This window comes from Cebidichthys violaceus, unplaced genomic scaffold (genome assembly GCF_023349555.1).
Source record: "Cebidichthys violaceus isolate CVI_PGR_0920_01 unplaced genomic scaffold, fCebVio1.0.p SCAF_3, whole genome shotgun sequence".
NCBI classification, from domain to species: Eukaryota; Metazoa; Chordata; class Actinopteri; order Perciformes; family Stichaeidae; genus Cebidichthys; species Cebidichthys violaceus.
In genome coordinates, this window is record NW_027176483.1 from 1825990 (window position 1) to 1847924 (window position 21935).

The 21935-nt window shown below is 31.7% G+C and overlaps 1 protein-coding gene across 1 annotated transcript in view; it reads left to right on the forward strand.

Annotated features, from left to right (window-relative positions):
- The window catches only part of LOC137881921 (receptor-type tyrosine-protein phosphatase zeta-like), a 52371-nt gene extending 30556 nt beyond the window's left edge, over nucleotides 1-21815 (forward strand). The window contains exons 17-29 of the mRNA XM_068724122.1: nucleotides 33-115; nucleotides 1460-1594; nucleotides 1930-2064; nucleotides 2300-2463; nucleotides 2563-2698; nucleotides 2836-2982; nucleotides 3649-3742; nucleotides 3857-3930; nucleotides 4153-4284; nucleotides 5152-5310; nucleotides 19024-19163; nucleotides 19259-19394; nucleotides 19687-21815. Of these exons, the coding sequence (XP_068580223.1) occupies nucleotides 33-115; nucleotides 1460-1594; nucleotides 1930-2064; nucleotides 2300-2463; nucleotides 2563-2698; nucleotides 2836-2982; nucleotides 3649-3742; nucleotides 3857-3930; nucleotides 4153-4284; nucleotides 5152-5310; nucleotides 19024-19163; nucleotides 19259-19394; nucleotides 19687-19830 (1679 nt within the window). The 3' untranslated portion in view covers nucleotides 19831-21815. The remainder of the gene's footprint in view (nucleotides 1-32; nucleotides 116-1459; nucleotides 1595-1929; nucleotides 2065-2299; nucleotides 2464-2562; nucleotides 2699-2835; nucleotides 2983-3648; nucleotides 3743-3856; nucleotides 3931-4152; nucleotides 4285-5151; nucleotides 5311-19023; nucleotides 19164-19258; nucleotides 19395-19686) is intronic.
- Nucleotides 21816-21935: the final 120 nt, after the last annotated feature.

Here is a 21935-nt window from a genome sequence, read left to right on the forward strand (position 1 = left end):
TTTTCTTTATTAAATCTGTCGTTCCCCCTCAGATGACCACAGCCGAGTGAGACTCTCGTCGCAGGCGGACAAAGACGGGAAGACGGGGGATTACATCAACGCCAACTACGTGGATGTGAGGCGCTCTCCGTTTAATCCTCCGCTCCTCACAAACCTTCGTCTTCACCTCCAGCCTCGTTTCTGCGCCTCGTTTCTACTTTTTCCTCCTCTGTCGTTCCTAAACCTGCATGGTTCTAAAGCTATTCGCCCTGTTGTTAGCGGAGGGACCTGTGAGGCTCTCCATTATGCACATCGCATTGAAATCTCATTTTCCAGCGTTTGGAGTTTTGTCATGGCCTCTCTGGAGAGCCGGCGTACGAGTTACAAAGTTGGTAAAAGCACGTCGAGGATCTCTCCAGCTCTCAGTGTGAAGGCAACTTCACGCTCGCCACTCGTGTGAAGGTTATGAAACTGTTAAAGAGAGTGATTGAATGCTGACCTCTGCTGAGAACAAGTGCCACTTTTTATTTATTTATTTATTATATTCATTTTTTTCCTGTGCTGGCCTTTAAAGGGGCCTTGTGCAGTTTTATTAACCAAAATGCTTTGTGCGAATCCTTGAGCTTTAACTCTAAATGTGTTCAATGTATTTCTTTCCTCATAAATCATTTGCAAAGCAGATTTTTTTTTTACGTATTCTATATCCAGCATTGTTTGTATCCATGTAGAGTAAGCAGTCTTCTTCTTCTCTGCCTTCATTGATACCGATGGATAACTGTAGTTGGAAGGTTACGTTCCAACTAGAGTTCCTCCGGTTCTGCAGAGTGAAGTCAATGCTTCACGTGTTAAAGCTGCATTCTCTCTAGTGTCCAGCAGGGGGCGACTCCTCTGGTTGTATAGAAGTCTAGTCTAAAATGACTCTACTTCTCTCTTGATTTATTCCCTCAGTAAACATTGTAAACATGAGTTTATGGTCTCAATCTCTAGTTTACAGTCTTCTTCAATACAGCATGATGTTCATTTAGTACATTATGCTCCATTTAGAGTCAAACAGACAAGATGGCGACTGCCTTCCCCTTCTCATATACAGTCTATGAGCGTGACTCGTCCCACACACTAAATGTGATGATATCTGGGCCTCCAATTGTTCCTTACATGGATGCCGGTATGTTGGTTTGCCATTTTGGTCATCTTTTGGTCATCTTGCCAACTTTCTCGCAACTTTAGGAACTAGTGCTGCTAGCAACTTTAATTTGAAAAGAGTTGGCAACACTTTGGGTTTTTAGGTTGGATGGTTTTAACAATCCAGCGTACTTTTGCTAGTTCCTCAAGATTACCATGACTGCCTTTTTAAATGCCACTTTGATGTTGGACTGCTGCTGTTAAATAACGTTTTTTTTATTATTTTTTTTTTGTGCATTACGTGCTCTTAAGATTCCAGCCAGGAGTTTTTTTAAAAGCAGCCGATGTGTTTCCTCAGGGCTTTAAGAAGCCGCGGTCGTACATCGCCGCTCAGGGTCCTCTGAAGTCGAGCACCGAGGACTTCTGGAGGATGATTTGGGAGCAAAACGTCTGCGTCATCGTTATGATCACCAACCTGGTGGAGAAAGGAAGAGTGAGTGACCCCATCTTAACTTATCCCTAGTATAATGTATAGTGTACTCTACTATCTCATAGTGAGTCAACTTGGTTTATCGTTCAACATTTAATAAAGGAAAGTGTTTTGGGAATATTTTGCATGCATACATTACCAATCCAGATCTTTCAGATAATATTTTAAATTTTATTTGAATTACAAATTGTAATGCCGGCAGAAAGTTTGCATTCCTAAACCTGAAATAAAAAGCAATGACTATTTTAATTGACATTATTATTTACAGGGAATAAAGAGAAAAATCGTAGTATTTTCATTATAATTTACAGTATTTTATGTGTTGACCGCCTCTTCAGAGGAAGTGTGACCAGTACTGGCCAGCAGAGGTGCAGGAGGAGTACGGCAGCTTCCTGGTGACGGTGAAGAGCAGCACAGCGCTCGCCTACTACACCCAGAGGAGCTTCACCGTGAGGAACACCAACACCAAGAAGGTGGGACAAACAGCCAATCAGATCACAGGGCGACTGCAGTGATATTATCACGTATGAGCAAACTAGAAGTGGTAGTAGTGTCAATCGGAGATTTTGTTAACATATTAAAATATAGTTTTATGAGAACAAAGTAAAAAAAATGATGTGATTTCAAGCTTCTTAAATGTACTTCAATGACACGAGTGAAGACAAGTGTTATTTGAATCACTTCCTGTTTGGTGTTGTCCACCCGTAGGGCTCCCAGAAGGGGCGGAGCAACGAGCGGACTGTGACTCAGTACCATTACACCCAGTGGCCCGACATGGGCGTCCCAGAGTTCGCTCTGCCGCTGCTCAGCTTCGTCCGCAAGTCGTCCAAAGCCAGGGCGGACGACATGGGGCCCGTGGTGGTGCACTGCAGGTAAGATCTGATGTTAAACTAGATGACGAGGGACGAAGCTTTGTTTTCATTTTTCGATTAATCTTCCTCCTCCTCCTCCTCCTCCTCGTTGCCGTGCAGCGCTGGCGTGGGCCGGACCGGTACGTACGTGGTCCTGGACAGCATGCTGAAGCAGATGAGAGACGAGAGCAGCGTCAACATCACGGGCTTCCTCAAACACATCCGCACACAGAGGAACTACCTGGTTCAGACTGAGGTCAGTCTGTCCATACACATAAACACTCTTCAGTTGTAACATTGTACATTTCCACAGGCTGTGGTTTGAACCCAGTCAGCAAAACTCAAAGCTTTTAAGAGTCCAACCTCGGCACTGTCCGTCTCCCCTCTCTGCAGGAACAGTATATTTTTATCCACGACGCCTTGGTGGAGGCCATCTTGTCCGGAGAGACGGAGGTGGCGGCGGCTCAGCTGCACCGGTACGTGGACGAGCTGCTGATCCCGGGGCCCGCTGGGAGGACGCGCCTGGACAAACAGTTCAAGGTGAGCAGCTCGTCAAACGGTTCGCTCAGCGGTGTGTGTGTGTGTGTGTGTGTGTGTGTGTGTGTGTGTGTATATATATATATATATATATCGAATTGAATCGTGAGATACCGAAAGACACGCACCTCTAGCGCCAACCCCAAAATGTCTCCAACGTCTCCTGAAAGAGTTACGACTTAAAAATGAGACACAGGGAATTACATCTAAATTAAGTGAACGAATAAACCACCAAAATACTGAACAACTAGCAATAGATAAAATAGTTTATCTAAATACTGTAAGTAGAGCGAGTCGTCCTGTAATCACAAAGTTGGCAGTTGGAGCCCCGGCTTCTTCTGTCCAGGTTGTTCAGGTTGTTTCGGTATTCTCGTAGAAAGAACCGGGACATTTTAAAAGGATCTGGAAAGAAAATATTTCATATTTTAAGGCTTTATTCTGCCCTTTTACAGATATAAGGCTTGTAAAACTGATTATCTAGTTTTATTATCACATGTAGCGGTCATCAAAAAACACCAACAAGCATTTAACACATTGCAACAAATGCAGAACTGCATTTAGAAACGTTCAAATGTAGTCACGGGTTGTTTTCTGAGCGCTTCGCATAGATGCGGTGTTGCTTCTTCAGTCGTTTACAGATGTTTGGTGTGGTTTTTTTCCCCCCTACAGCTGGTTTGTCACTCCGGAGTGAAGCAGTGCGACTCCTCTGCAGCTCTGCAGGACGGCAACCGCAGCAAGAACAGAAACCGCTCCGTGGTGCCCGGTGAGTCCGGCGGGTTTGGACAGGAAGTTAACGTTGAATGTTTAATTTTGTCTCTCCGACAGATGGGGAAGGACGGTTGTTGCATGACTCGTTGTATTTTCTTCGTCTTTGCAGTTGAGAGGTCACGGGTGCGCCTGTCTACGGCGGCGGGGGAAACGTCCGACTACATTAACGCGTCATACGTCACAGTAAGAACAAACTCATTCTGTCCACACTCTAATCAAACAACTCTCTCTACACTTCAGCTGTAATATTTCCTCCTTATTGATTATTCATTGCTTGACACAACTGTTGTTTAATCAGTTTAGGACATTAATGGTGAACAGTGGGCACAAGTGAAATGTCTCATCCTCTTGAGTCCGTAAAAACATAGACGTCATTGATACCAAGTCCAGGTTCTGTTCCTTCAGGGTTACAGGCAGAGCAGCGAGTTCATCATTACCCAGAATCCTTTGCCTGGCACCATAAAGGACTTCTGGAGGATGATTTGGGACCACAACGCCCAGGTCGTCGTGTCGCTGATGGGGACGCCGTCAGGCGAGGTGAGGAGTTTGTGGTTATTCAAAGTCTGTATTCTTTAAACTTAAAAGAATTAGTTTAAATACAGAGCTGGAGTCAGGGAGTGGTTAGCCTCGCCAGCTCTGTGATGAGGCCAGGTGGCAACCTCCGGTTTCGAAGAGTGAAATCGATGCTTTGTGTGTAAAAGCTGCATTCTCTCTAGTGTCCACCAGGGGGCGACTCCTCTGGTTGTATAGAAGTCTAGTCTAAAATGACTCTACTTCTCTCTTGATTTATTCCCTCAGTAAACATTGTAAACATGAGTTTATGGTCTCAATCTCTAGTTTACAGTCTTCTTCAATACAGCATGATGTTCATTTAGTACATTATGCTCCATTTAGAGTCAAACGGACCATAAAGAGGGGATGATTTAGGGGCGGGGCTCTACCAGAGAGTCTATGGACGAGGCGCAGATATAAACAGCTCATCCTATGGTAACAATAATCCAACAATTCGTATTTTCAGTTAAATATACACCAAAGAAAACATACTTACAGTATTGATATCAATATTCCATCTCTGCTAATGATCTCCCTAAATGCTACTTACTGTACCTTTTAAACAATCGAGTCAGCGAATTCAAAAGCGTCTGTGCTGAACTTGTATCTGGTTTCACTTGTTAACAAACCACTCCGGATAGGTAACACAGCCAAAGCAGTTACTTTAGACTATTTAAATGTCGGGACCACGAGGCTACCATCTTGAAATAATGCGCAAACACTCCAAAGTCGGAATAAGTGGAGTCAGAATTCTCTGATGTATAACAAGATTACAAGTCGGCGTAGATACAGATTTCCATCTGTAGTGTTGTATCAAAGAGTAAACATCCATGTGACTTCCTGTGTTGTTAGACGTCCAAGGAGGAGGCGGAGCTGTGTGTCGTCTGGCCCCTCAAAGGGCAGCCAATCAGCTACGAGATGTTCACCGTCACCCAGAGGAGTGAGAATCATATCTGTCTGACAAACGAGGACATGCTGGCGGTCCAGGACTACGTGCTGGAAGCCACACAGGTTAGTTTTGGTCCAAGATATAAGAATACATATTAGCTGTATCTCCATGAATTGTTCTGATCCCATTCTTGTTCACCAGAGGATGAATCCTTTGAATTTAATGGACCCCATGACGTAACCTCTAATGCAGAGGTTCTCAAAGTTTTGATGACTGAGTACCAATTTAGTGGTCCAGCATATGATTGAGGGCCGCACAAGTTGTCCGAGTTGTCCATCAAAATTGCTCAGTTAAGAAAACAGCAATATTTTTTTTTAATTAGTTTATTATTGCATACTATATTTTATGACAATTTATGGAATGCAATATTATGACGTTTTAAGGACCTTATTATGACAAACTGTATAAAGACATATTTATAAAAAAATTTAATGACTTTTTTCACTTTTTTTGACATATTATACTATGACTTTTTTCACTTTATTTTAATATACTATACTATGACTTTTTCACTATTTTTGACATACTATACTATGACTTTTTCACTATTTTTGACATACTATACTATGACTTTTTTCACTTCTTTTGACATACTGTACTATGACTTTTTTCTTTTTTTTTTGACAAACTGTACTATGACTTTTTCACTTGTTTTGACATACTATACTATATCTTTTTTCACTTTTGTTTGACATACTATACTATATCTTTTTTCACTTTTTTCCACCTACTATGACTTTTTTCATGACTTTTTTCATGACTTTTCAACATTTTAAACTATGACTTTTTTCGTGACTTTTTTCAACATACTATACCATAACTTTTTTTCATGACTTTTCAACATGTTATACTATGACTTTTTTTCATGACTTTTCAACATGTTATACTATGACCTTTTTCATGACTTTTCAACATGTTATACTATAACCTTTTTCATGACTTTTCAACATGTTATACTATGACTTTTTTCATGACTTTTTTCAACATACTATACTATAACTGTTTTTCATGACTTTTCAATATTTTAAACTATGACTTTTTTCATGACTTTTCAACATGTTATACTATGACCTTTTTTTCATGACTTTTCAACATGTTATACTATGACTTTTTTTCATGACTTTTCAACATGTTATACTATGACTGTTTTCCATGACTTTTCAACATGTTATACTGTGACTTTTTTCTACATACAATACTATGACTGTTTTTCATGACTTTTCAACATGTTATACTGTGACTTTTTTCAACATACTATACTATGACTTTTTGTCATGACTTTTCAACATTTTAAACTATGACTTTTTTTATGACTTTTTTCAACATACTATACTATAATTTTGTTTTATGACTTTTTTCAACATACTATACTATGACTTTTTTTCATGACTTTTTTCAACATACGATACTATGACTTTTTTCAACATACTACAGACTTTTTGTCATGACTTTTCAACATGTTATACTATGACTTTTTTTCATGACTTTTTTCAACATACAATACTATGACTTTTTTTCATGACTTTTTCAACATACTATACTATGACTTTTTCATGACTTTTCAACATGTTATACTATGACTTTTTTCATGACTTTTCAACATGTTATACTATGACTTTTTTCATTACTTTTTTCAACATACAATACTATGACTGTTTTTCATGACCTTTCAACATGTTATACTATGACTTTTTTTCATGACTTTTCAACATGTTATACTATGACTTTTTTTCATGACTTTTCAACATACAATACTATGACTGTTTTTCATGACCTTTCAACATGTTATACTATGACTTTTTTTCATGACTTTTCAACATACTATACTATAACTTTTTTTCATGACTTTTCAACATGTTATACTATGACTTTTTTTCATGACTTTTCAACATGTTATACTATGACTTTTTTTCATGACTTTTGAACATGTTATACTATGACCTTTTTTTCATGACTTTTCAACATGTTATACTATGACTTTTTTTCAAGACTTTTCAACATACAATACTATGACTGTTTTTCATGACCTTTCAACATGTTATACTATGACTTTTTTTCATGACTTTTCAACATGTTATACTATGACTTTTTTTCATGACTTTTGAACATGTTATACTATGACCTTTTTTTCATGACTTTTCAACATGTTATACTATGACTTTTTTTCATGACTTTTCAACATGTTATACTATGACCTTTTTCATGACTTTTCAACATGTTATACTATGACCTTTTTCATGACTTTTCAACATGTTATACTATGACTGTTTTTCATGACTTTTCAACATGTTATACTGTGACCTTTTTCTACATACAATACTATGACTGTTTTTCATGACTTTTCAACATGTTATACTATGACTTTTTTCAACATACTATACTATGACTTTTTGTCATGACTTTTCAACATTTTAAACTATGACTTTTTTATGACTTTTTTCAACATACTATACTATAATTTTGTTTAATGACTTTTTTCAACATACTATACTATGACTTTTTTTCATGACTTTTTTCAACATACTACAGACTTTTTGTCATGACTTTTCAACATGTTATACTATGACTTTTTTCATGACTTTTCAACATGTTATACTATGACTTTTTTTCATGACTTTTCAACATGTTATACTATGACTTTTTTTCATGACTTTTCAACATGTTATACTGTGACTTTTTTTAACATGTTATACTATGACTTTTTTCATGACTTTTCAACGTTATAAAATGACTTTTTTTCTTGACTTTTTTCAACATACTACACTATGACTGTTTTTCATGACTTTTTTCGACATACTGTACTATAACTTTTTTCATTAATTTTTTCAACATACTATACTAAGATTTTGTTTTATGACTTTTTTCAACGTACTATACTTTGACTTTTTTTCATGACTTTTCAACATGTTATACTGTGACTTTTTTTCATGACTTTTTTCAACATACTATACTATAACTTTTTTTCATGACTTTTCAACGTGTTATACTATGACTTTTTTTCATGACTTTTCAACATACAATACTATGACTGTTTTTCATGACCTTTCAACATGTTATACTATGACTTTTTTTCATGACTTTTCAACATACTATACTATAACTTTTTTCATGACTTTTCAACATGTTATACTATGACTTTTTTTCATGACTTTTGAACATGTTATACTATGACTTTTTTTCATGACTTTTCAACATGTTATACTATGACCTTTTTTTCATGACTTTTCAACATGTTATACTATGACTTTTTTTCATGACTTTTCAACATGTTATACTATGACTTTTTTTCATGACTTTTCAACATGTTATACTATGACTTTTTTTCATGACTTTTCAACATGTTATACTATGACCTTTTTCATGACTTCAACATGTTATACTATGACTGTTTTTCATGACTTTTCAACATGTTATACTGTGACTTTTTTCTACATACAATACTATGACTGTTTTTCATGACTTTTCAACATGTTATACTGTGACTTTTTTCAACATACTATACTATGACTTTTTGTCATGACTTTTCAACATTTTAAACTGACTTTTTTTATGACTTTTTTCAACATACTATACTATAATTTTGTTTTATGACTTTTTTCAACATACTATACTATGACTTTTTTTCATGACTTTTTTTAACATACGATACTATGACTTTTTTCAACATACTATACTATAACTTTGTTTTATGACTTTTTTCAGCATACTACAGACTTTTTGTCATGACTTTTCAACATGTTATACTATGACTTTTTTCATGACTTTTCAACATGTTATACTATGACTTTTTTTCATGACTTTTCAACATGTTATACTGTGACTTTTTTTAACATGTTATACTGACTTTTTTCATGACTTTTCAACGTTATAAAATGACTTTTTTTCTTGACTTTTTTCAACATACTACACTATGACTGTTTTTCATGACTTTTTTCGACATACTGTACTATAACTTTTTTCATTAATTTTTTCAACATACTATACTAAGATTTTGTTTTATGACTTTTTTCAACGTACTATACTTTGACTTTTTTTCGTGACTTTTCAACATGTTATACTGTGACTTTTTTTCTTGACTTTTTTCAACATACTATACTATGACTTTTTTTCATGACTTTTTTCAACATACTATACTTTGACTTTTTTTCATGACTTTTTTCAACATACTATACTATAACTTTTTTTCATGACTTTTCAACGTGTTATACTATGACTTTTTTTCATGACTTTTCAACATACAATACTATGACTGTTTTTCATGACCTTTCAACATGTTATACTATGACTTTTTTTCATGACTTTTCAACATACTATACTATAACTTTTTTCATGACTTTTCAACATGTTATACTATGACTTTTTTTCATGACTTTTGAACATGTTATACTATGACTTTTTTTCATGACTTTTCAACATGTTATACTATGACCTTTTTTTCATGACTTTTCAACATGTTATACTATGACTTTTTTTCATGACTTTTCAACATGTTATACTATGACTTTTTTTCATGACTTTTCAACATGTTATACTATGACTTTTTTTCATGACTTTTCAACATGTTATACTATGACCTTTTTCATGACTTCAACATGTTATACTATGACTGTTTTTCATGACTTTTCAACATGTTATACTGTGACTTTTTTCTACATACAATACTATGACTGTTTTTCATGACTTTTCAACATGTTATACTGTGACTTTTTTCAACATACTATACTATGACTTTTTGTCATGACTTTTCAACATTTTAAACTATGACTTTTTTTATGACTTTTTTCAACATACTATACTATAATTTTGTTTTATGACTTTTTTCAACATACTATACTATGACTTTTTTTCATGACTTTTTTTAACATACGATACTATGACTTTTTTCAACATACTATACTATAACTTTGTTTTATGACTTTTTTCAGCATACTACAGACTTTTTGTCATGACTTTTCAACATGTTATACTATGACTTTTTTCATGACTTTTTTCAACATACTATACTAAGAATTTGTTTTATGACTTTTTTCAAAATACTATACTATGACTTTTTTTCATGACTTTTCAACATGTTATACTATGACTGTTTTTCATGACTTTTCAACATGTTATACTGTGACTTTTTTCTACATACAATACTATGACTGTTTTTCATGACTTTTCAACATGTTATACTGTGACTTTTTTCAACATACTATACTATAATTTTGTTTTATGACTTTTTTCAACATACTATACTATGACTTTTTTCAACATACGATACTATGACTTTTTTCAACGTACTATGCGATAACTTTGTTTTATGACTTTTTTCAACATACTACAGACTTTTTGTCATGACTTTTCAACATGTTATACTATGACTGTTTTTCATGACTTTTTTCAACATACTATACTATAACTTTTTTTCATTCATGTTTTCAACATACTACACTAAGACTTTGTTTTATGACTTTTTTTCTAAATACTATACTATGACTTTTTTTCATGACTTTTTTCAACATACAATACGATGACTGTTTTTCATGACTTTTCAACATGTTATACTATGACCTTTTTTCTTGACTTTTTTCAACATACTATACTATAACTTTTTTTCATTCATTTTTTCAACATACTATACTAAGACTTTTTTTCATGACTTTTTTCAACATACTATACTATGACTTTTTTTCATGACTTTTTTCAACATACTATACTATGACTTTTTTTCTTGACTTTTCAACATGTTATACTATGACTTTTTTCATGACTTTTCAACATGTTATATTGTGACTTTTTTTAACATGTTATACTATGACTTTTTTCATGACTTTTCAACGTTATGAAATGACTTTTTTTCTTGACTTTTTTCAACATACTACACTATGACTGTTTTTCATGACTTTTTTCGACATACTGTACTATAACTTTTTTCATTAATTTTTTCAACATACTATACTAAGATTTTGTTTTATGACTTTTTTCAACGTACTATACTTTGACTTTTTTTCATGACTTTTCAACATGTTATACTATGACTTTTTTCATGACTTTTCAACATGTTATACTATGACTTTTTTCATGACTTTTCAACATGTTATACTATGACTTTTTTCATGACTTTTTTCAACATACTATACTATAACTTTTTTTCATGACTTTTCAACATGTTATACTATGACTTTTTTTCATGACTTTTCAACATGTTATACTATGACTTTTTTCATGACTTTTCAACATGTTGTACTGTAACTTTTCAACATACTATACTGTGACTTTTTTTCATGACTTTTCAACATGTTATACTATGACTTTTTTCATGACATTTCAACATGTTATACTATAACTGTTTTTCATGACTTTTCAACATGTTTTACTATGACTTTTTTTCATGACTTTTGAACATGTTATACTATGACCTTTTTTTCATGACTTTTCAACATGTTATACTATGACTTTTTTTCATGACTTTTCAACATGTTATACTATGACTTTTTTTCATGACTTTTCAACATGTTATACTATGACCTTTTTCATGACTTCAACATGTTATACTATGACTGTTTTTCATGACTTTTCAACATGTTATACTGTGACTTTTTTCTACATACAATACTATGACTGTTTTTCATGACTTTTCAACATGTTATACTGTGACTTTTTTCAACATACTATACTATGACTTTTTGTCATGACTTTTCAACATTTTAAACTATGACTTTTTTTATGACTTTTTTCAACATACTATACTATAATTTTGTTTTATGACTTTTTTCAACATACTATACTATGACTTTTTTTCATGACTTTTTTCAACATACGATACTATGACTTTTTTCAACATACTATACTATAACTTTGTTTTATGACTTTTTTCAGCATACTACAGACTTTTTGTCATGACTTTTCAACATGTTATACTATGACTTTTTTCATGACTTTTTTCAACATACTATACGAAGAATTTGTTTTATGACTTTTTTCAAAATACTATACTATGACTTTTTTTCATGACTTTTCAACATGTTATACTATGACTGTTTTTCATGACTTTTCAACATGTTATACTGTGACTTTTTTCTACATACAATACTATGACTGTTTTTCATGACTTTTCAACATGTTATACTGTGACTTTTTTCAACATACTATACTATAATTTTGTTTTATGACTTTTTTCAACATACGATACTATGACTTTTTTCAACATACGATACTATGACTTTTTTCAACGTACTATGCGATAACTTTGTTTTATGACTTTTTTCAACATACTACAGACTTTTTGTCATGACTTTTCAACATGTTATACTATGACTGTTTTTCATGACTTTTTTCAACATACTATACTATAACTTTTTTTCATTCATGTTTTCAACATACTACACTAAGACTTTGTTTTATGACTTTTTTTCTAAATACTATACTATGACTTTTTTCATGACTTTTTTCAACATACAATACGATGACTGTTTTTCATGACTTTTCAACATGTTATACTATGACCTTTTTTCTTGACTTTTTTCAACATACTATACTATAACTTTTTTTCATTCATTTTTTCAACATACTATACTAAGACTTTTTTTCATGACTTTTTTCAACATACTATACTATGACTTTTTTTCATGACTTTTTTCAACATACTGTACTATGACTTTTTTTCTTGACTTTTCAACATGTTATACTATGACTTTTTTCATGACTTTTCAACATGTTATACTGTGACTTTTTTTAACATGTTATACTATGACTTTTTTCATGACTTTTCAACGTTATGAAATGACTTTTTTTCTTGACTTTTTTCAACATACTACACTATGACTGTTTTTCATGACTTTTTTCGACATACTGTACTATAACTTTTTTCATTAATTTTTTCAACATACTATACTAAGATTTTGTTTTATGACTTTTTTCAACGTACTATACTTTGACTTTTTTTCATGACTTTTCAACATGTTATACTGTGACTTTTTTTCTTGACTTTTTTCAACATACTATACTATGACTTTTTTTCATGACTTTTTTCAACATACTATACTTTGACTTTTTTTTCATGACTTTTTTCAACATACTATACTTTGACTGTTTTTCATGACTTTTTTCGACATACTATACTATAACTTCTTTTCATTCATTTTTTCAACATACTATACTAAGACTTTGTTTTATGACTTTCAAAATACTATACTATGACTTTTTTTCATGACTTTTTTCAACATACTAAACTAAGACTTTGTTTTATGACTTTTTTCAAAATACTATGACTTTTTTTTCATGACTTTTCAACATGTTATACTATGACTTTTTTTCATGACTTTTCAACATGTTATACTTTGACTTTTTTCATGACTTTTCAACATGTTATACTATAACTTTTTTTCATGACTTTTCAACATGTTATACTATGACTTTTTTACTTGACTTTTTTCAATATACTATACTATGACTTTTTTTCATTAATTTTTTCAACATACTATACTAAGACTTTGTTTTATGACTTTTTTCAAAATACTATACTATGACTTTTTTTCATGACTTTTTTCAACATACTATACTTTGACTTTTTTCATGACTTTTCAACATGTTATACTATAACTTTTTTTCATGACTTTTCAACATGTTGTACTATAACTTTTTTTCATGACTTTTCAACATGTTATACTATGACTTTTTTCATGACTTTTCAACATGTTATACTATGACTTTTTTTCATGACTTTTTTCAACATGTTATACTTTGACTTTTTTCATGACTTTTCAACATGTTGTACTATAACTTTTTTTCATGACTTTTCAACATGTTATACTATGACTTTTTTTCTTGACTTTTTTCAACATACTATACTATGACTTTTTTTCATTAATTTTTTCAACATACTATACTAAGACTTTGTTTTATGACTTTTTTCAAAATACTATACTATGACTTTTTTTCATGACTTTTTTCAACATACTATACTATGACTTTTTTTCATGACTTTTCAACATGTTATACTATGACTTTTTTCATGATTTTTCAACATACTATACTATAACTTTTTTTCATGACTTTTCAACATGTTATACTATGACTTTTTTCATGACTTTTCAACATGTTATACTATGACTTTTTTCATGACTTTTCAACATGTTATACTATGACTTTTTTCATGACTTTTTTCAACATACTATACTATAACTTTTTTTCATGACTTTTCAACATGTTATACTATGACTTTTTTTCATGACTTTTCAACATGTTATACTATGACTTTTTTCATGACTTTTCAACATGTTATACTATGACTTTTTTTCATGACTTTTCAACATGTTGTACTGTAACTTTTCAACATACTATACTGTGATTTTTTTTCATGACTTTTCAACATGTTATACTATGACTTTTTTCATGACATTTCAACATGTTATACTATAACTGTTTTTCATGACTTTTCAACATGTTTTACTATGACTTTTTTTCATGACTTTTCATCAAGTTATACTATAACTGTTTTTCATGACATTTCAACATGTTATACTATAACTGTTTTTCATGACTTTTCAACATGTTTTACTATGACTTTTTTTCATGACTTTTGAACATGTTATACTATGACCTTTTTTTCATGACTTTTCAACATGTTATACTATGACTTTTTTTCATGACTTTTCAACATGTTATACTATGACTTTTTTTCATGACTTTTCAACATGTTATACTATGACCTTTTTCATGACTTCAACATGTTATACTATGACTGTTTTTCATGACTTTTCAACATGTTATACTGTGACTTTTTTCTACATACAATACTATGACTGTTTTTCATGACTTTTCAACATGTTATACTGTGACTTTTTTCAACATACTATACTATGACTTTTTGTCATGACTTTTCAACATTTTAAACTATGACTTTTTTTATGACTTTTTTCAACATACTATACTATAATTTTGTTTTATGACTTTTTTCAACATACTATACTATGACTTTTTTTCATGACTTTTTTCAACATACGATACTATGACTTTTTTCAACATACTATACTATAACTTTGTTTTATGACTTTTTTCAGCATACTACAGACTTTTTGTCATGACTTTTCAACATGTTATACTATGACTTTTTTCATGACTTTTTTCAACATACTATACGAAGAATTTGTTTTATGACTTTTTTCAAAATACTATACTATGACTTTTTTTCATGACTTTTCAACATGTTATACTATGACTGTTTTTCATGACTTTTCAACATGTTATACTGTGACTTTTTTCTACATACAATACTATGACTGTTTTTCATGACTTTTCAACATGTTATACTGTGACTTTTTTCAACATACTATACTATAATTTTGTTTTATGACTTTTTTCAACATACGATACTATGACTTTTTTCAACATACGATACTATGACTTTTTTCAACGTACTATGCGATAACTTTGTTTTATGACTTTTTTCAACATACTACAGACTTTTTGTCATGACTTTTCAACATGTTATACTATGACTGTTTTTCATGACTTTTTTCAACATACTATACTATAACTTTTTTTCATTCATGTTTTCAACATACTACACTAAGACTTTGTTTTATGACTTTTTTTCTAAATACTATACTATGACTTTTTTCATGACTTTTTTCAACATACAATACGATGACTGTTTTTCATGACTTTTCAACATGTTATACTATGACCTTTTTTCTTGACTTTTTTCAACATACTATACTATAACTTTTTTTCATTCATTTTTTCAACATACTATACTAAGACTTTTTTTCATGACTTTTTTCAACATACTATACTATGACTTTTTTTCATGACTTTTTTCAACATACTGTACTATGACTTTTTTTCTTGACTTTTCAACATGTTATACTATGACTTTTTTCATGACTTTTCAACATGTTATACTGTGACTTTTTTTAACATGTTATACTATGACTTTTTTCATGACTTTTCAACGTTATGAAATGACTTTTTTTCTTGACTTTTTTCAACATACTACACTATGACTGTTTTTCATGACTTTTTTCGACATACTGTACTATAACTTTTTTCATTAATTTTTTCAACATACTATACTAAGATTTTGTTTTATGACTTTTTTCAACGTACTATACTTTGACTTTTTTTCATGACTTTTCAACATGTTATACTGTGACTTTTTTTCTTGACTTTTTTCAACATACTATACTATGACTTTTTTTCATGACTTTTTTCAACATACTATACTTTGACTTTTTTTTCATGACTTTTTTCAACATACTATACTTTGACTGTTTTTCATGACTTTTTTCGACATACTATACTATAACTTCTTTTCATTCATTTTTTCAACATACTATACTAAGACTTTGTTTTATGACTTTCAAAATACTATACTATGACTTTTTTTCATGACTTTTTTCAACATACTAAACTAAGACTTTGTTTTATGACTTTTTTCAAAATACTATGACTTTTTTTTCATGACTTTTCAACATGTTATACTATGACTTTTTTTCATGACTTTTCAACATGTTATACTTTGACTTTTTTCATGACTTTTCAACATGTTATACTATAACTTTTTTTCATGACTTTTCAACATGTTATACTATGACTTTTTTACTTGACTTTTTTCAATATACTATACTATGACTTTTTTTCATTAATTTTTTCAACATACTATACTAAGACTTTGTTTTATGACTTTTTTCAAAATACTATACTATGACTTTTTTTCATGACTTTTTTCAACATACTATACTTTGACTTTTTTCATGACTTTTCAACATGTTATACTATAACTTTTTTTCATGACTTTTCAACATGTTGTACTATAACTTTTTTTCATGACTTTTCAACATGTTATACTATGACTTTTTTCATGACTTTTCAACATGTTATACTATGACTTTTTTTCATGACTTTTTTCAACATGTTATACTTTGACTTTTTTCATGACTTTTCAACATGTTGTACTATAACTTTTTTTCATGACTTTTCAACATGTTATACTATGACTTTTTTTCTTGACTTTTTTCAACATACTATACTATGACTTTTTTTCATTAATTTTTTCAACATACTATACTAAGACTTTGTTTTATGACTTTTTTCAAAATACTATACTATGACTTTTTTTCATGACTTTTTTCAACATACTATACTATGACTTTTTTTCATGACTTTTCAACATGTTATACTATGACTTTTTTCATGATTTTTCAACATACTATACTATAACTTTTTTTCATGACTTTTCAACATGTTATACTATGACTTTTTTCATGACTTTTCAACATGTTATACTATGACTTTTTTCATGACTTTTCAACATGTTATACTATGACTTTTTTCATGACTTTTTTCAACATACTATACTATAACTTTTTTTCATGACTTTTCAACATGTTATACTATGACTTTTTTTCATGACTTTTCAACATGTTATACTATGACTTTTTTCATGACTTTTCAACATGTTATACTATGACTTTTTTTCATGACTTTTCAACATGTTGTACTGTAACTTTTCAACATACTATACTGTGATTTTTTTTCATGACTTTTCAACATGTTATACTATGACTTTTTTCATGACATTTCAACATGTTATACTATAACTGTTTTTCATGACTTTTCAACATGTTTTACTATGACTTTTTTTCATGACTTTTCATCAAGTTATACTATAACTGTTTTTCATGACTTTTCAACATGTTATACTATGACTTTTTTTCATGACTTTTTTCAACATACTATACTATGACTGTTTTTCATTAATTTTTTCAACATACTATACTAAGACTTTGTTTTATGACTTTTTTCAACATACTATACTATGACTGTTTTTCATGACTTTTTTCAACGTGTTATACTATGACTTTTTTCAACATGTTATACTATGACTTTTTTCATGACTTTTTTCAACATGTTATACTATGACTTTTTTTCATGACTTTTCAACATGTTATACTATTGACTACTAAAAGTCATAGTACAACATGTTGAAAAAAGTCATGAAAACAAGTCATAGTCCAACATGTTGAAAAAAATTCATAGTATAACATTTTGAAAAAATATAGTATGTTGAAAAAAGTCATTAAAAAAGTCAAGTTCATTAATTCACTTTTCTTCATACATTTTTTCAACATACTATACTATAACTTTTTTCATAAATTTTTTCAACATACTTTACTACTATAACTTTGTTTTATGACTTTTTTCAAAATACTATACTATGACTTTTTCATTATTTTTGACATACTATACTATGACTTTTTTCACTTTCTTTGATATACTGTACTATGACTTTTTTCACATACTATACTATATCTTTTTTCACTTTTTTTGACATACTATACTATATCTTTTTTCACCTTTTTTTGACATACTTTACTATGACTTTTTTTTTTTTTCACATTCTATATTATGACTTTTTCACTATTTTTCACATACTATACTATGACTTTTTTTCACTTTTTCTGACATACTATACTATATCGTTTTTCACTTTTTTTGACATACTATATCTTTTTTCACTTTCTTTGACATACTATACTATGACTTTTTTCACTTTCTTTGACATACTATACTATTCATTTAGAAAATGATCTACAACACAATTAAGTGTTTAAATGTGCAAGTGAGATTTATATTGTTGATAGGATTATTAATTATTGCACAGTATAAACACATAAATAACTTTAAACGAAAATACTTGAGAGGCATCTCTTTGTTTTGAGGACAAAAAGTTGAAAACTTACTGATTGGTTTTGACAGATGTCTGGTGTCGTTCTTTCTTATCTCGACAGGACGACTACGTTTTGGAGGTGAAACACTTCCGGGCCCCCCGCTGGCCAAATCCAGACAGTCCTATCAGCAACACCTTCGAGCTCCTCAACCTGGTGAAAAAGGAGAGCACCAAGGACGGCCCCATTGTGGTCCACGATGAGTAAGACCTAAGACATGTATCATAAGAAAAACAACATTTTAAGGGATTCTCCGTTCTGAATGACAATAGTTCACAGTGAAAGTTTCTTCTTCTAGTGTTGGTGGAGTCACAGCAGGAACATTCTGCGCTCTGTCGTCTCTAACTCGTCAGCTAGAGGCCGAAGGTTCAGTGGACGTCTTCCAAGTGGCCAAGCTGACGAACCTAATGAGACCAGGAATCTTCAGCGACATTGTAAGGCTGTTTTTTGTCTCACAATATGCTGATGATAATGTAATGTCTGTTACACTGCTTCTGTGACTTTACACTAGGTTAATTTTAGCTTATTACAACGTGAGTGATATTTGCCAAGCTAACAGCTGAGATCTTGTTATATTATTAAAAAAAGGAAAGTCTGACACGCCAAGAATCACAATCATACGATTAGTCGGTTTCCTTGTTTGGAAGAGACACTTATTTTACACCATCTAATACCAGGATCTTAAATACATCTCAATATAACAATTGGTTACCTGTCGTTTTACAGGAGCAGTACCAGTTCCTGTACAAAGCAATGCTGAGTCTCATTGGGACGCAAGAAGATGAGAAAACCCTCCAGTCCTCAGACAACAACGGCACCATTGTGGTGGGAACTGCCAGCACTGCAGAGAGCCTTGAATCCCTGGTGTAACCTGCCCACCACCCCCAAAAAACATCCCCACAAAGAACTTGTTTAACTTTTACAAATTTTGTCCCTCCACTTCAATCACCAACAGAGCTTCTCCTGATGCCAGACTCATGCTACAACTACTCAATAGAAATCCTCAGCATTCAGGAGGACTCCGTGTGGTAGTTTGTACCGAACAAGTTTCTTCTCCACTGGATCTGGATCTGGATCTGCGATTTTGTAATGTGTGCCTTTTTGTATTTTTCATTCTGTACTTCTAACTTTTATACAAGCTGTAGACTAACTGTCCACTGTTTTAACGCTGTACTGCCCTGACACGTTTCACTCAGCTAACTTAACTTTTTCCTAAACCTTTGTATTTATTGGCACTGAGCCAAATGGGGGAGGAAAAACAAAAAGGGAAAATGCATCTTTTTACATCAAATGAGATATTTTGTTAGCTTGTCTTTTATAGAGCTCCTGCACTGAACTCCTTTCTGTAAATACCATCGCAACGGTAACAGCAGTTTGCTATTGCAGTCAAATATAAAATAAGGGCCTGGAATAATAAAAAATAATAATAATCTAATGTAAATAATATTATAGTAATCAACTTGATGGACCAAATTTCTATTTATACTTTTAGATTTTTATATTTTACCATTTTTAGTGCATTCAAATGTTATGGTTTAATTCTAATTGCTTAGTTGGAGAACATTAATGCTTTTTATATTCTGGATTTTGTAACAGACTAAATGTGATGCATGGGGTACTGACATGTTTGTTTTTTAGCTGGACATGAAACACTGCTGGATTATTAGCTAGCGGATTAAATAAGTGAAAGAACACCAAAGAAGGAGCCGTTTGAAATATTTTTGTGACTGTGTGCATAACTACAACACAAGTACACTAACACACACACACAAAATGAAAAACCGGCCAATAATGTTTTTACTATTTTTCTTTAGTTGAATAAGGCTTTAATAGCAATAATGAGCAAGAACACGGGACACCCTTGTATAGTATCGGGACATTTAGTTTTAATTTTATTCTTTAAAGTTTCTCAGGCTGCCCATTAAAGTTTGATATGTTTGTGTACGACAGTGTTTTTTTGTCCTGCAGGTGGCAGTGGGGAAAAACACCAAAATATGGCATCAACAAAAATAGTAGGGCTCACCATGTGGGGACCATGAATATCCCAAAGAAATGTCGTAAGAATGGTAGCTGATGGGATTATTCACATCACGATAAAAACTAAAAAGGTAAACAAAAAGTAAAATGCGACTCCAAGCAGGACGACAAAGAGCCAATCAAAAATTGTCTGAAAAAGCGGGTTGCATAAATTTACATTTCTGGGCTTTAGCTGATGTGTTTACTCGAGAGTGACTTACAGACGCTGAATGAGCCTCACAGTCCACCAACAGGAAGGAGGTCACAGGTCACGACGACGAAGAGACAAAAGATGGAGCAGACACCCATGTGAGCCTCGACAGGAGAGAGGTGTTACAGACACTAACACAGAAATAGAGAAAATAAAGATGTGGTTCTGATGAAAACCAAGTGTTGTCCAGGCTGTGGATTATACATTTTCCCTTTATGGAGTCATGCTTTAATCCCTCCGCTGAACTGGTTATTCCAATTGCTTCCCATTTGTTAATCCGGGCTAAGACTCAAGACGCAAGAAACGCGCCTTTTCAGGACAGAAAATAGGTCAAGTGTCCCAGACGTCATCTTGACCGGCCGTCGTATCCACACCTTCATTTGCATTTTTGACTTCTCATAATTACATGCCCAATTATCCCCTGCTTGGTGGCCTAGTTTGCATGGCTGCCTTCAAATTGAGTGGAGGCAAACAGGCTGATTGTCATTTTTTCTAGAGGCTGAGAAGTCTTCAGAACAGAATCTCTGTAGTCCACTATTTGACTATTGCTTGAATCTGAAAGTCAACCAAGAGATAGACAGTGGTGAAGGAAGTACATTTAGTAAAATACTACAGTGCAAATGTACTCAATTACAAGTGAAAGTTCTGTACTTATAAGCAAAATTATTAAATTGCATTGGCCTTGAAAATATGCATAATTAAAATTAATAAAAATAATGTGATTATTACATTTGCAATTGCCATTTCT